Source organism: Pelodiscus sinensis, chromosome 3 (genome assembly GCF_052426305.1).
Source record: "Pelodiscus sinensis isolate ZL-2025 chromosome 3, ASM5242630v1, whole genome shotgun sequence".
Lineage (NCBI taxonomy): Eukaryota > Metazoa > Chordata > Testudines > Trionychidae > Pelodiscus > Pelodiscus sinensis.
In genome coordinates, this window is record NC_143054.1 from 165,742,100 (window position 1) to 165,758,038 (window position 15,939).

General features: G+C 45.2%; 2 protein-coding genes across 3 annotated transcripts in view; one reads left to right on the plus strand and one right to left on the minus strand.

Annotated features, from left to right (window-relative positions):
- The window catches only part of MOCS1 (molybdenum cofactor synthesis 1), a 53,574-nt gene extending 46,083 nt beyond the window's left edge, over positions 1-7,491 (plus strand). Inside the window, exon 11 of one of the 2 annotated variants that reach the window (XM_075925388.2) lies at positions 404-7,491. In XM_075925388.2, the coding sequence (XP_075781503.2) occupies positions 404-1,314 (911 nt within the window). In that variant the 3' untranslated portion in view covers positions 1,315-7,491. The remainder of the gene's footprint in view (positions 1-403) is intronic. The other variant, XM_075925389.2, reaches the window with a different exon arrangement.
- MSH2 (mutS homolog 2) overlaps positions 5,787-15,939 on the minus strand; it is a 99,261-nt gene continuing 89,108 nt past the window's right edge. Inside the window, exons 15-16 of the mRNA XM_075925390.2 lie at positions 14,351-14,523; positions 5,787-11,972 (exon numbers count right to left, since the gene is read on the minus strand). Coding sequence (XP_075781505.2) covers positions 11,802-11,972; positions 14,351-14,523 — 344 coding nt within the window. The 3' untranslated portion in view covers positions 5,787-11,801. The remainder of the gene's footprint in view (positions 11,973-14,350; positions 14,524-15,939) is intronic.

Here is a 15,939-nt window from a genome sequence, read left to right on the forward strand (position 1 = left end):
GAAAGTGAAATTATTCGACATACTTGAGAAGATGAGTGGCAGCCAGAGCTAGGGGAGGGGGTGGGCAGGATTTGGAGAGGGAAAACAAGGGAGTGAAACAATTTTTTTTTAAATTAGCTTTTTTTCGGGTGAGGAAGATCTTTATTGTCCCTCTGTCACGTGAACACCCGAACATGACACTGTGCCCAACCCCAGCACTGCTAAGTGGGTCTAGTTAATACCGAGCCTATGAGTGTGGGGAACTGGGAACATTAATAAGGAAATGGAATTGAATTCCAGGCTTCCTAGGGCTTTTTGTGTTGTGTAGAAGGGGAAACAGTGCTCTGTTGGGTCCTAATTCAGATTCTTAATTGCAAGTAGTAGCCAAAGCTTTTGACTCCTTTTTATTTATCCCTCTCTTCAGAGTCAGCATTGAGATCTTCCCCACTGCTGCAAGATACCCTGCGGAATTCCCAAAGTTCAAAGCAAGGGGGCCACAGACCTGGCCACCGGCGAATGCTGAGAACAAGTTTATCCAAGCAGATGGGAAAAGCATTGAAGAAAAATGTGTTTACAGGGCAGCATACCCTGCCAGGATCTCGCTCCGCACAACAGCCGCTTGCAGCAGAAATTCTGCACACTCAAGCAAGAGGCATTTGCATCTTCCAAAAGTATTTGAACTCTAGCTCGGACACCAAGTGCCTTAGGACAGGAAGTTCTTCTATTACGCACACCAGCCAAATTGCTGTGGACAGTCCCTCTGGGGCAGCTGCTGCTGAAAACCAGTCAGAAGAAAAGGGCCCAGGATCTCAGTCCAAAGCCATACGTTCTGACTTATGCACCAGCGGACCTGGTCCCTCTGACAGCCTGACTCATGTTGACCAAGAGGGGCGGGTGGCCATGGTAGATGTTGGAAGGAAACCCGATTCCGAAAGGACTGCAGTGGCTAGTGCTGTGGTGCGCCTGGGTGAGAAGGCATTTGGGATGGTGCAGCAGAACCAGCTGAAGAAAGGGGATGTTCTGGCAGTAGCCCAGATCGCAGGGATTCAGGGAGCCAAGCTGACCAGCCAGCTGATCCCACTGTGCCACAACATCCCTCTGAGCCAGGTGGACGTGTCTCTGAGCTTGGACAAGAGGAAGTGCGCGGTGGTGATCCAGGCCTTCTGCTGCAGCCAGGGTAAGACGGGCGTGGAGATGGAAGCACTGACGGCTGCCAGCCTGGCTGCCCTGACTGTGTATGACATGTGCAAAGTGGTCACTCATGACATCGTCATTGAAGAGGTGAAGCTGCTGAGCAAGACGGGAGGGCAGAGGGGAGATTTCCAGCGTGGCTAGCACTTATCCCGGAACAGGAGCATCCCCACATGGGCACTGAGGGGCCATATCAGCAGTCAGACTGGGGAAACAACAGCCATCCTATAAAAGAATGTGACCATCTCTGAGTGGCCAGGCCATCTTACTGCTTGGTCGGCAATGGCAGATCACTAGTGTCTGGCCTACGGGAAACGAGGTTGCTCCTCCGTTCAGCAAGTCTCCGCATGCATCCATGACCATGCTTAGCAGCCTTGCTAGTAGCCTGGGCAGCGGGGCCAAGAGTTCAGTGAGACTATGGAGCCTCGCCTTGCTGCCATGGATCATAATTGAGGCTCTTCAGCCCTCTGGTATCAGGGAGACTGGCCGGGCTGCTGCAACCCATCCAGTGCTTAGACAGGCACTGGCTTCCCTTGGCAAATGAAGAACACAGTTAGGACAGTTTGTACGTTTGATCAGTGACTGTGGCTTATGAATTGCTCCTTTCTCCCCACCAAAATTGAAATAGGATAAAACGTCAGGAGGAGACAACGGGAGTCATTCTGGCTGTGTCTAGACTGGCCAGTTTTTCCGGAAAATCAGCCGCTTTTCTGGAAAATCTTGCCAGCTGTCTACACTGGCCACTTGAATTTCCGCAAAAGCACTGACTTCCTACTGTAAGAAATCAGTGCTTCTTGTGGAAATACTATTCTGCTCCCGTTCGGGCAAAAGCTTTTGCGCAAAAGGGCCACCGTAGACAGCTCAGATTTGTTTTCCGCAAAAAAGCCCCGATCGCGAAAATGGCGATCGGGGCTTTTTTGCGGAAAAGCGCATCTAGATTGGCACGGACGCTTTTCCGCAAAAAGTGCTTTTGCGGAAAAGCGTCCGTGCCAATCTAGACACTCTGTTCCAAAAATGCTTTTAACGGGAAACTTTTCCGTTAAAAGCATTTACGGAAAATCATGCCAATCTAGACGCAGCCATCGAGTCTTGGCCACGGAGCAAAGATTTTAATAATGGAGAGGGGTCCATCAGCTGGCATTATTCAGTTCAAAGTCAACTAGCCACACCTCCCACGCAACTGCTTGGCTCATAAATGGGTCTGAATAGTACCACAGCAAGGGGAGGGGGGCTCATATCCATGAATGGACAATTAGATGTTGGTGGTTGCCACCTAGCGCTCATGGGCATGGTGCAGAATGCAGAGGGCTGCTGGTGTCGAAGGATGTATAATTTGCACATCCTGCCATGGTAGCCAACTCTTGAGCTGTCCCTGCATGTTCACTGGCCATTTCTGAGTCAATGTATGTCCATCAGAACCACTTCCCACAAGGTAGTAGGCCACTTTCCTTGCAGAGTTCTGAAGGGATCCCCAGCAGAGATACGTCAGGGCTTACTGTGCTGCCCCCCTCGAGCAACCATCAGGAAGTGCGACCAAAACTGGGTAGCCATGATAGGTTTCTGAAGAGAGCCATTATGGGCTGGCAACTGAGTGGCTCAGTTTAAACAACCTCATAATTTCTGTACTCTTAACAAGTTTATGGGCTGTGCCGCAAGGCCCCATTCTGCTCTTCGTGGAAGCTGGGGACAAAACTCCCCAAAATAGGAGCAGAATCAAGCCCTTCTCTCTCTTATTTCTGGAATTTGAATAACATCCACCTGTCATGCCTCTTCTGGAATTTGCATTCAGCCCAGAGAGAAAGCCAAAGCTAGGTCTTCCATCTCTCATACTGGTGTCCCTGAACTCAGTGATTCTTTGAACAGACAGTACCATAAACATCCCTTTGCTGTGTTGACTCTGCTCCAGGGGAGGAAATCCTTCAAGGGGAAATTGCAATAGGCACTTAAAAGACTGATTTTCAGGTTTCTAATGGAGAAGTCCTTGATGTTTCTGACTGGTGTTCTCTCTTGGTTGTTAAAGCCTGAACCACTTGAGGCATGTGCCTAGACAAGAATCTCCGCTTTTTAAAAAAAACAAAATTTCCTATCTGTCCTGGTGGCAGAGAAATACTTGCAAGTATGACCTGAATTCATCCTAAAATCCAGAAGGCTAATAGAAACCCTCTGCAGTGGGCTGGCTTGCGTAATGATTTTGAAACATTTGGGCTGTGTCTAGACTGCATCTCTTTTCTGTAAAAGGGATGCAAATTAGACACATCGCAATTGCAAATGAAGCAGGGATTTAAATCTCCCCACTTCATTTGCATAACATGGCTGCCGCTTTTTTCTGGCTCGGAGCTTTGCTGGAAAAAAGCGCCAGTCTAGACGCGGATCTTTCGGAAAATAAAGCCTTTTCCAAAAGATCCCTTATTCCTCTTAAAATAAAGAATGTCGGAAAAAAGCGGCAGCCATGTTTATGCAAATGAAGCGGGGGGGATTTAAATCCCTGCTTCATTTGCAATTGCGATGTGTCTAATTTGTATCCCTTTTACAGAAAAGGGACACAGCCCTGGGGTTGGTAACTCAGCTCTTGAAATTGTCTCCTTATTAGGGATGATCTTCAAAAACCTGCACAATTAACTGCTGCTTTTGGCATGGAAGGAGAACAGACTTAGTAAAATATAGTGATTTGTCATTCTCAATTGAAAAACAATTCCCCCTTACTGTCAAAACTGGAGTTGAAGGTTCTCCCCCCCCCCCCCCCGTTGAGAACAAACACGTACAACAGAACAGGGATTCCAGCTCTGTGCCATTGTGGATGTTAGTGCCACTCTAAGCTACGATCGGGACTTTGGCATGGACGCGCTTTTCCGCAAAAATCTAGATGCTCTTTTCCGAAAATGCTTTTAACGGAAAAGTTTTCCGTTAAAAGCATTTCCGGAAAATCATGCCAGTCTAGACGTAGCCCATGTGTTTAAAAATGAAGCCAGTGGTCATACAGGCATAGTGTGGAGGGAGAGTTCATCAGTAACTTTCTTTTTTTTTTTAAAGGGGGAGGAGCTTCCCCACATACTCTTAACACTTCTTTGTTTTAACTTGTTTGCTACTGCTGTATGTGGTTTTAAACAGTCATCTGAAAGCCTTGCCTAAACCTCCAGGCCCCCAACTTTTAATGTTGTGGTTCTGTGGCTCAAGTTTCCAGCCTTTTGGATACCAGTGTCCCCTCCCCTTTGAGATGCAGAACAGAGGAAATTTTACAAACGGCCATATTAACCTTGCTTTCCTATTAAACCAGGGCTTTCAAGTAACTTGAAAGAATTCTTTCCTTTGCCTTGTGATTGATGATGTTGATACAGCCTGCTCCCTAAGATTGTTTCAAGAAACACGTTATCCAGCACCGAGACCCTACATGTCAGCACTAAGTACATCCCCATCACTTCAAAGGTGATTCTCAGGTTTAGTGCAGCAAACTGATGGCAGGGTCAGAATTAAAACTTTTAATCCCTCCCTTTCTCCTATACTGCTGATTGCCCGTGATTCTGCACTTTCCAAACCCCTTTCTTTACTAACTCAGTTGCAGGCAGAGTATCATGTTGGCACTGGGGAAGCACATTGTAGAGTGAGTTCACTTTAAGCCATAGCTAGCAGTTTGAAGTACAGGTTGAACCTCTCTAGTCCAGCAACATCTATGGTCCAGCATGATTTTAGGTTGCTGGATGTCCACTTACCATAAGTGTGGTCATGTTTCCCATGCTCCCACAAAGTTTTACAGCCACCAGGCCTGGCTGGCTGTGTTCTGTCCTGCTATTTAGCTCTACTTTACCCTTAAGTGTCTTCTAAGAGCCCAGTACACACTGGGGCTACGTCTACACTGGCACCCTTTTCCGGAAATGCTTAAAACGGCACAGTTTTCTGTTATAAGTATTTCTGGAAAAAGTGCGTCTACATTGGCAGGATTCTTTTCCGGAAAAGCACTTTCGTCATTTTCGCAATTGGGGCTTTTTTGCGGAAAAGACTACTGTGCTGTCTACACTGGCCCTTTTCCGGAACAGTTTTTCTGGAAGAGGACTTTTGCCCGAACGGGAGCAGCATAGTTTTTCCGGAAAAACACTGACAATTTTACAGTAGATCGTCATTGCTTTTCCGGAAAAGCAAGCAGCCAGTCTAGACAGCTGGCAAGTTATTCCAGAAAAGCAGCTGCTTTTCCAGAATAAGTGGCCCAGTGTAGACACAGCCTGGAAGTCTTGGTAATGGTGATAGACAATATCGACATCCCATGGTCCAGCAAATTCTCTGGTTTGGCACCAGCCAGGTCCTAAGAGTGCCATATAGACTAGAGAGGTTCAACCTATATATTTTTCTGCAGCTGAGCCACTGCCCAAAACATCTCAGTAATAGTAGTGGTGCCAGGATGCTAAGTTCCAAATTCCACCACAAAATAATGCTCATGAGATCTTACTGACTTTATGGGGCACTTGTGTGGAACCAGGTGGCAGATGCTGGTTCTGGTACTTTGCTTTAGAAGTAGCTGGCAGTGCGTGTTCATGTGGATCAGGCCTTTCATTGGAAGAGTGCTCAGATTAGCCCCTTTCTCACACAGCTGTGTAATTTTTTGTCTACCATTAAGGTATGTTCAGCTTTTGTGAGAACTGGTCACAGAGGAATTGGGAGTCTCTAAGCACTTCAGGGGGATATGTACATTGTGCTTGAGAGCAAATCTCCCAGCCCACCTCAACAGACTTGTGCTAGCCATTGTAGCTCAGACTCTCTGCCCTCGGATATTTGAGAGAGTCTGACCTCCAACCCCAGTCGCAACATCAAAGCACTGTTGACTAAGTTTTAACACCCTTATGTGAGTCCTGAGCTGGTATGCTGGCTTCCAGACCCTTACAGGTTGCACTGTTTCAACTACAGACTTGGTGCTAAATTCCTTTCTTGCTTCTCTATCCCACACCCCTACTAGAGTATGCAGGGGTGGAGTCTTCCTTGTAGAGAAGCACTGGCCACTAGTTGACACTGCTCTGGGTTTCTCACCTGGGTTGGGGGCCTAGTTTATAATCTTGCATTAGGTTGAAGACAGCATTTGAGGAGCTGGTGGCTTCATTCTAGCACCCTCTTTTCATATTTAACTTTTAATTTAGCTGGGTGTTTACAGGAAAACATTTTTTTACACAATCAACCTGCAGGTGTGCTACACTACTCAAAAATGGATTTTTACATCTTTGAGCTCATGATAATCTACTCAAACGTATGGTTGGTTTGTTTTACTGTGAAAGTAATTTGCTTGCTGTATGCAACTCTTAAGTACCAACTTCCTTAGCAAACCTATAAAGCATGAAAAGTTGTATTTAGCAAAAGCATTTTTGGTACTTAGATTTTCATATATTTACTGTGAGATGTGACTAAGAGCCCTTACATCTGCACTGATGCAATGAAAAACTACATGCACTCTGGGTGCTCAAATACATTAATGCTGAACACTAGTTCCTGTTTCTACACTCAACAACACTGATTACTTGCCATCATGGCAGAGCAGCTCTACTAGTTAAGAATATTGGTTAATATAGCAGAGCTTGGGTCAGGTTTGGAAACACAGATAGGTCACTTAGACCTTGATCCTCCAAAGACTTTAGGCACCCAACTCCCATGGACTGGAGTAGAAGTTGGGTGCTAAAATCCTAGGCGGGTCTGGCTTCAGATAAGGTTGCCTATCACTATGGTTAAATCCCACATCACACCAGGACTGAAGTGAATATGCTGAGCTAAGTAGGGAAGGGACATGTGTCTGCACTCTGCCATGGCTACAGCAAGGTTGACTTACTTTCATGAGCACTTTTGTTTGCTCACATTTACATCTTTTTAAAAATGTACAGCCTGGTGTATGATGATTCAGAAAATCCCAAACACACGTGTCCTGCTGAGCGTTGACGAATGATGAGTTGGATTGAGTGACAGAGAAGAACATTTAAAGCGGAGGTGATGGCACATTTGAACACAAGGCTTCTCAGCCTCAGAAAATCTGCTTTGGTGCAGTAGTTGAGCTAACAAGCCAGGACCCCCACTCTGACTATAATTCCTGCATCTGGGAAAAAGGGAGCTAGGAAGGCTGTCTCTTAAGTGACAGCTCCATGTTGGTGCCATAACATTTTCTATGCCGGTATTTTGCTATAGATAGGTGAGTCCATCTATTTTATGAACAGATGTTACCAACAGGCACTACCAATAGTGTTTGCACCCTTGCTTCAAAATGTATTATCAATAACGCACAAGTAAATTGGGTCTATGATTTAGAAGGTTATTTTGCTCTGATGCATTTTTAATAAAGACTAATTGTAATGGAAATGAACTGCTTTGTGTAGGTTTAATTTTGAGTAAACATATGTCACCATTAAGCTTAAAATCCCTCTTTTATAGTTTTCAATTAGCATTTCTCTTCAGGAGACACTCTCTCACCTGACTCGTCTTGAGCTCAACTGGTAGGTTACAAGTTACTGGGTCACTGGCCATCCATGGTGCACAGATGAAAGGAGAGACAAAGCCTGAAGAAGCAAAGGCTAAGGTGGTAAAATCAAGGGGAGCTTGGCTGGATGGCTTTTTTGTGGGGGGGGAGGGGGGTAAGGGAAGAAATTGACTTAGCATATCCTTTTCCAAACAATGCTAAATTATCAAATATACAGGAATGCAGTAAAACACAAATGCTATTGGGGGAGTCATAGGCCAGACCCTCAGGCAGAGTAAATTATAGCATATGCCAATATGCAGAGAAATACCAGTAGTGGGATGGGGCAAGCAACTTTTAGTTGGGTGCACTTTGAACATTGTACTACTGCCATTTTCCTGATGTGACTTCCAGACAGCTATTTATTAGTGTGAGCCTTGCTGGATGCAAATCTACACAGATGCCTCAAGTCATTGTCTTCTAAAGAAAGCACCTTCCTCACATCTCAACTCAATCGTGTGCTTCCTGTATGCTTGGACTAAGGTTGGTCCTGCTTAAGGCATGAAACCAAGTCACCTGATGCTGGAGCCCATTTTGAACATAGCAGTTTCCCATGGGGGTGTGAAATAGGGATGTAATAGTGTAGTCAATTAACCAATAAGCAAAAGCATATAGGTTAATGCTATAGCCTACATGCATTACTTCCCCCACCAGTAAATTTTTTTTAACAGACTTGCCAGCAGTCCAGCTCAGTTCTAACTCAAGCTGGGTGCAGGACCTACCCCCACTGTGGCTCTGCGTTTGTTTCAGGCAAGAAACTGGTGGAGGAGGGGAGAGGAAGGGGGGAGAGAGAGAGGAAAGAAGCTGATGGCCACTCCCCTTCCTCGCCTATCTTAGCACAGGACCTTGCTGTGTTTTCTTCTGCTGAACACAAAATGCCACCGCTTCTGCCATGACTCTCCAATGGCACAAGCCCTGGCACACTTCTGCACAACTTACAGGTCCATCTCTGCATTTGCTAGAGGGTGCTCCAGTGCTTGCTCTGCATCCAGCGAGCAAGGTGAGCATGGAAAGGCTAGCACCAGCTAGGAAGGGCAGAATGTAGAGTAAAAGCAGGAGGCGAGCTGAGAGATTGAGAAGTGGGGAGCAGAGAAAAGTGGGAAGAGAATAAGGCAGAGTCTAAAAAAGAACCAACTGGAAGAGCGACAGGGCCAAAAAAATGGGACACATTCAGAAGTTAGGGCACACCAGACACAGCTTGCCTGTGCCATCTTAATTTGGCCCCTTTGTGCATTCCATTTATACACTACTTTATACAATTCCATTCTAACAGATACTGTGTAATGCTGTACATATGCAGGGAAGCCAACAGTCACACTGGGCCTCTGGGCAAGGTGGGGTGGCTAGCTCCACACTCCTAGAAGGATCAGGGCCTCAGCCAGAAGGGGAGGGCCAAGGCAACCAGCCCTCAGTGCCACCCTCTCCCCAGCATTGCCTGGAGAGCACTGCCCCCACCTCCCCAGGCAGCCCTAAGAGTTGCCCAGAGCTCAAGACAATGACCTGGGAATAGTCTTGTGCTTCCTGTAAGCTTGGACTAAGTCTGGTCCTGCTAAGACATGAGGCCAGGTCAGCTGATGGGAGCACTTTCCCATGGGAGTGTGAAATAGGGATGCAATAGTGTAGTCAATTAACTAAGCAAAAGCATATAGGTCAATGCTATAGACCACATGCATTTCTCCTCCCCCCCCGGTAAATTTTTTAGCAGGCTGGCCAGCAACCCAGATTAATTCTGGCTCACACTAGGTGTGGCTCTTTAAAGTGTATTAGGAGCCAGGCGGGCAGGCAGCCTGGCTCAGTTCCAGCTTGTGTCAGGTCCAGGAGCTCTGTCTTTATCAGAGACAGCAGCACATGGCAACAAGCAGCTGGTTCACAAGAGGAGCTGGTGATTAAACTGGCTCCCCTTGCGGACTAGCTCCCACCTTCCACCCCCGTGCTGCTGCCAGCCGCATCCTTAGGGACTACAGAATAGTTGACTAACCGGTAAGAATTCATGAAGTTACTCAACTACTCAATTAACTGAAATTTAACATCCCACGTGTGAAAGGGTTGAAGCTGAAGTCAAAGGATTCCCACCTTGGGCAATATTTATTTATAAGCAGGGAACCAGAAAAAGGAACCCCCCCCCCCCCACACACACACACACACTTACCACTAAGATGACTGCTTGAAGCATCTAAGACTTAGGAGGCGGATGGATCAGGCCCAACGTAGGAGGCTGGCTAGCTTGTGAGAGAGATGATTAAAACTACCATTTGAGTAAGAAATAGCATAACAAGTTTCTTAGAGTATGAAGCTTAGCCGATGTGTTTTATTTATCTTAGTACTTACTTTGATCGGTCTGTTATCACTTGAAACCACTTAAAGCTCAGGTCCCATACACTCACCCTGACACCTTACCACCTGCCCAGACCCCACACTTCAATCTCCTCCCCTACACCTACTTCCCACCCAGCTCCTGTGCCCTGCTTTACATCCAGGCTCCACCTCGCACTCCTACCATGAGCACTCTTCAGCAACCTACCCCCAGTCCTGTACCCTATCACAAGGCCATGCACCTGCACCCAGCCACCCACTCAGACCCCACTCTGTCACCAAGGCCCTGTACCCTCCATCCACAGTCCAATACAACTCTCAGTTGGCAAGTAGGTTTATTAGTACACAGGAATACAGTGTAGAGCAGACTTGTCAGCACAATAACCAGAAGCAGTCAGTACAATCCATCTCAGGGAGGAGGGCCCGGAGCCCTGACATCACACTGCATCCCAAGCCATCAAGACTCACTGATACCCAGCAGGCCCGCTCTTTCCTGCAGCCAGCCCCGCCTTCAGCCTTTGTCCAGCTCCCCAGGTAAAATGTGTCACTGGGTGTCACTCCCCTTCTCAGGCTCAATTTAAAGAAAGCATCAGCCACTGTGTAAATAGGGAAGCCTGTCACACCACAAGTCCAATCACTCTCTCACTTGGTGCAGTCTGCAGGGAAACTGAGGCACACAGTCAGGGTAACTACAGGACAGGACAAATTGCATGCAACATAATAGAGAGAACAGAGCAAATACAACCCCCCGCTTTGTCACACCCCCCCCAGCCTGCTTCTGAACCCTACCTCCTATCCAGACCCCCCCCCGTCCCACCCTGCTCTGTACCTACTGCTCAGCCCCTGCACCCTCACTCTCCTCCCACACACTTCCCACCCATACCCCCAGCCCCCTCCCCATCTCCTCCCACACAATCAACCCCTCGCTGTTGGCCACACCCCAGAACCTAGGTGGGGGCCCACAAAAAATCCACTAGCCCTGGGTCCCCCAAAGAATTACTGCAGCCCTGGGGGAAGGCCTGAGCCTTGGGCACCTCCCTCCCCTGCAGGGTGGAGTACAAAGGGAACTCTGGCACCATAACTTCCATGAATGAAGCAGCTTTTTTTTTTTCGGCTTTGGAGTTGGAGGCCATATCAGTGAGGAGGTGGTTGTTTGTTTCTCACTTGTGTTTGGTCTCTGATTTTCCTGTAGGTCAGACGTCCCCAACCCAAAAAAGTTTTCCCACCCTCTCTCAATACAATGAAGGGTTAGTACTGCACTACATCGGACTTAAGCAAGTGTAAATCATTTCTTGCATTTAAAATGTAAGGTCAGACTCAATTACATTTGTAATCATTAGCTAAGATTCCTTACTAAATGTTTTTCTAAAAAAAACCCCACCATTAATGCAATGCTTCTAAAAGTGAAACTATCATTCATGATGAGAATGAAAAACATTATGATACAGCATTAGTGATGAGAATGAAAAAAACTGAAGTAAAGGACAGCAATAGATTTTGCATTAGGAGTAACAGATTTCACAACACAGGATGGTAAAAGTTGTATGTAGTTTAACTTCCTGGAAAAACGAGGGCTCTTTTTTATTCACACTTCCCTGATATTAAGAGGAATTTTATTGAGAATTTATAATAAAAGTAAAATAGAAGTAAATAAATTTTCACGCAGCTATAACAAGGACTCATTTTATAAAAATAACTACAAGTCAAGAGAAAGTGTTTCTGCTGTAACGAGTACAAAGCATTACTGAGCATATACATGAAAGAGCATAAAACCGGCAAGACAAGAAAATGTCCACTCTTGTGACTTAACACAGTTCAGGCAGTGTCATTTTAGATTTTTTCATGGAGTAACTTTTATTCGGGAAACAATTTCATTCACAAAACTGTTGTTCTTTGCCAGCACTTCAGCTTTCATTTCTTTCAGTTTGGTTCTGATGTCTTCTTCAGACATGTCTGTCAAGGGCAATGCTTTCACTTTGCAAAGGAAATCCTGAATTATTTTTTCACCTTCCTGAAATAAAAATGAAAGTGTTTAATCTTTAAGCTCACTCTCTGTACAGTCCCACCAAGCAAGTAGTAAGAAGAGAATTTCATTAAGCATCAGAAGTTTTCTGGAAGTAAATGATGTAGTATCTTTGCACTTTGGCAACAGTTGGAATACCCGATTAGCTATTGTGAAGCTAAACTGCAAATAGAAACATGTTTTAATACAAAAAGAAAAGACAAGTTATTACCAAGCAACCAGAGACTGACAGTCTTTAAAAGGAACACATGAAAATAGAAACGCTTAGTGCATTTGCCTTTAAGAAAACCGATGAGCGGAGCTTTTTAAAACTGAAGTGATGAGCAATAAGAGCACCAAACAAATTATTCATTAGTATTTGAAATCCCTGTGCTGATAACACTATTTGTCAAGACTACAAGATTCTGCATAAGCCTCTACTGTACTGTGGGACTCCCATCGCAATAATCTGCTTAATCCTGTAGCTCCCAGAATTGTGATTTCATTGTATGAAATGCTTATGCACAGCACATCCAGTGAGGGAACCCTCCATCAATGAAAGGATTTGGGGATATTACAGCATGTGTCTGCTTCTAGAAGTGATGCTGATGCATCTGCTAAGCGAGACTGGCAAAACACATGCAATATCTTCAATATTTTTCACACACCTAAGAATGAAATGTTTCTCCCTCCTTTGTGAGGACTGCGATAGTAGGGATATGTCTAGATTACATCCCTCTTTTGACAGAGGGATATAAATTAGGCACTTCGAAATTGCAAATGAAGCCAGGATTTGAATTTCCCATGCTTCATTTGCATAATCACATAATGGCGCTCTTTCAAAAAAGCACTATTTCGAAAGTAAAACCGTAGTCTAGACGAGGTTCTTTTGAAAAGGGATCCTCAGGTTTACAGGATCTTTCAAAAAAGCCTTCCCTTTTCGAAAGAACCACTTCTAGACTGCGGTTTTACTTTCGAAGAGAAGAGTAAGGAGATGGCCAGAAGCTGAGCTGGCTGGGGGACTAGTGGGGCTGGTGCTGGCAGCAAGGGTCCTCCCCTTCCTCCACACTTACCGGAGGGGGAAGCAAAACAAGGTGGCCCCAACTGTTGGCTGCTTTGCTCTCCCAGCTGTGCCCCTCCAGAGGAGGGGGCAGGACTCTGCTGTGCTTCCTGGCAGAAACAGAGCAATGCAGCTGGAGTAGCAAAGCAGCTGTGACTGCCTTGCTCCCCTTACTCTGCCACTGAACGAAGAAGGCATGGGTGGACCACTGTTGTCTGCACTGGCTCCCTGGGCACTTTGGTTGTGGGAAAAGACAGGGCAGGGATGTCACCGAGGTGTTGGGGAGTCACTGGGCCCTCCACCCCCATCCGCAGCCAGATGTGACTCTCAGGCAGCAGGTAGAACAGAAGGTTTTTTTCAGCTCACAGGGATACAGTGTAGAACAGACTTGTTAGCACAGGAACCATGATAGTCAGAACAGTCTATCTTGGGGAGAGGGGACTCAGAGCCAAGGGCCCAACTCCTCATCTCTGTGCCAAGCCAGCCAGAGTCACTCATACGCAGCAGCACATCTCTGCCTTCAGCCAGTGCTGCAGGTGCAGACATTTTGCACAGTTCTACTGCTGGGTGCAGGGGCAGTATTAGTATGAAACGTGTCTGAAGCATTCGTGGCGGTGAGCACCGAAGTGGTGCTGGAGCTTCAAAGATCAGCATCATAGCGTCAGCCTGAGCTTTGGCACTGCAGCCATCAGCACCTGATTGGGTACAGTGACTAAAGGTGGATCTAATCTATTACACTAATATTAGAAAACAATATGAACCTAACTTTTTACTAGCATCAACTATACTAACCAGGCCTATTTGAGGCTGAAGAAATTAGTGCAGCTGAACCCTCACATAACAGGTCAAAGAGTGGGTCAACTGCAGATCCATCCAAATAATACGTTGAACAAATATGAACAATTAATTTACATGTAAACTAAATTACAACAAAAGGCACGTGCACACAAACCCAAACCAACTAATTTTGGCCTTTGACCCATGTGAGAAAAAACTTAAGTGATAGCTGGAACCATCGTCCCATCTATGCCTTAAGTCCCTATTGTTCAGCACAGTAAAATGACATGCATACAGCTACCCCTACACTGCTTTCTAAAGGGTTCATATTGTGCACAACTTTTTTCAGTGAATCACAGAACACTAAAACTGGAAGGGACCTCTAGAGACCATCCAGTCTAGTCTCCTGCCCTTATTGCAGGACCAAGCACTGTCTAGATCATCTTTATAGATGTCTATCCAACGTGCTCTTAAATATCTCTAGTGATGGAGATTCCACGACCTCCCTAGGAAGCCTGACATAGATTTTGTATGGACTACATTAACAAACCTCTTTTTCTCTGTAGCGTCTTTTAGCTGCTGGCTCTCCTTCAGATTCCTCAGGTTTTCCAACATTTTGGAACTCCTCTAGCTCCACAGCCTTCTCTTTTGCACTCTCTATTACATGCTTTGGAAAAGCAGCAAGTTCTGCTACATGTATTCCAAAACTCTGATCACAGACACCTAAAGAAAAATATAGAAAATCCAGGAGAAAGTATTTACAATGACTAACATCATAAAAACAAGCCTTGCAAAATTTCTTTTTGAGGAGTCATATGGTTTAGGTTCTCCCACTATTTCCTGGCTTGCCACCACTTAGTCTCTCTTTGATAGTACATCCTAGGAAATATGTTTTTATAATTCAAAAAAATTAAACATTTCTTTTAAGATAGTGAAAACAAAAATTATTGTATCTTAGTACTATTTATAATTACTTTAAAACATTTTTCTTTCCTCACTTTCATTCAATCGCTTTGTTATGGAGCTCTGCAGCATATAATTAGCTACACCAAGATATAAGTCTACAAATACCCACAGAAAGTTATGAAGGAAATTGGAGATTTATTCTGTACATTTTGATAGCTAGTACAACATGACATATTTCTTTTATATCAGACTTTAATGCCCACAGGAACCATCATGATCATCTAGACTGATCTCCTGCACTTCACAGACCACAGAATCTCATCTACTCTCTCCTGTAATAGGCCCAACAAGGTTTACCTCTTGCTGAGTTACTCAACTCCTCAAAACTTTATTTAAAAGACTTCAAATCAGAGGTTCATTCTAGCTCAAACCAGCAATGACCCATGCCCCACATTGCGAAGGAAGACAATCTGACCTAGGGGAAAATTCCTTCCAAACGCCAAATATGGTGATCAATTAGGCTGAGTTTGTTGGGGAGAACTGCCAGCCAGAGACCCAAGAAAATTCTCTGTAGTAACTCAGAGCCCTTTCCATCTTGCTGACAGCCAATTTATTTCCATGTGTTCTTGTGCCAACATTTTCCCTTAAGTTAAATAGCTCCTCTCGCTACCTGGTGTTTTCTCTCTATACATATATCAAAGGGATAATCATATCTTCCCTTGCCTTTGTTTTGTTAGGCAAACAAAGAAAAACTTCTTAACTCTTCTCTTGGAAGATAGGGTCTTTATTCCTCCGATCATCCTTCTCTGTACTTGTTCCAGTTTGTAGTAATCTTTTTTAAACACTGGAGACCAGAATTGCATACATTATTCCAGATGGGATCTTATCAGTACCCTATACAAAGGTAATAATGCTTCTCTCTTTCTACTGGAAAAATGCCTGGTCTAATGTATCCTAGGATTGCATTAGCCTTTTTCACAGTTCTTTCTTTCTGTGGGTACGTCTAGACTGTGGGAGTTTTCCAGGATACTTCTGGTATCCCAGAAAAACTCTGCCGCATCGAGGGAACACGTTTGCTTTTCCGCTTTTTTTTGGCGGAAAAGCAAACACAATCTTTCAGGGAGCCCTGTATACATCATTCTACAAGGAATAAGTACTCTTCCAAAAGAGGCTTTTCCGCCATTTGGCCCCATCTAGATGGGGCCAAATGGCAGAAAAGCCTCTTCTGGAAAA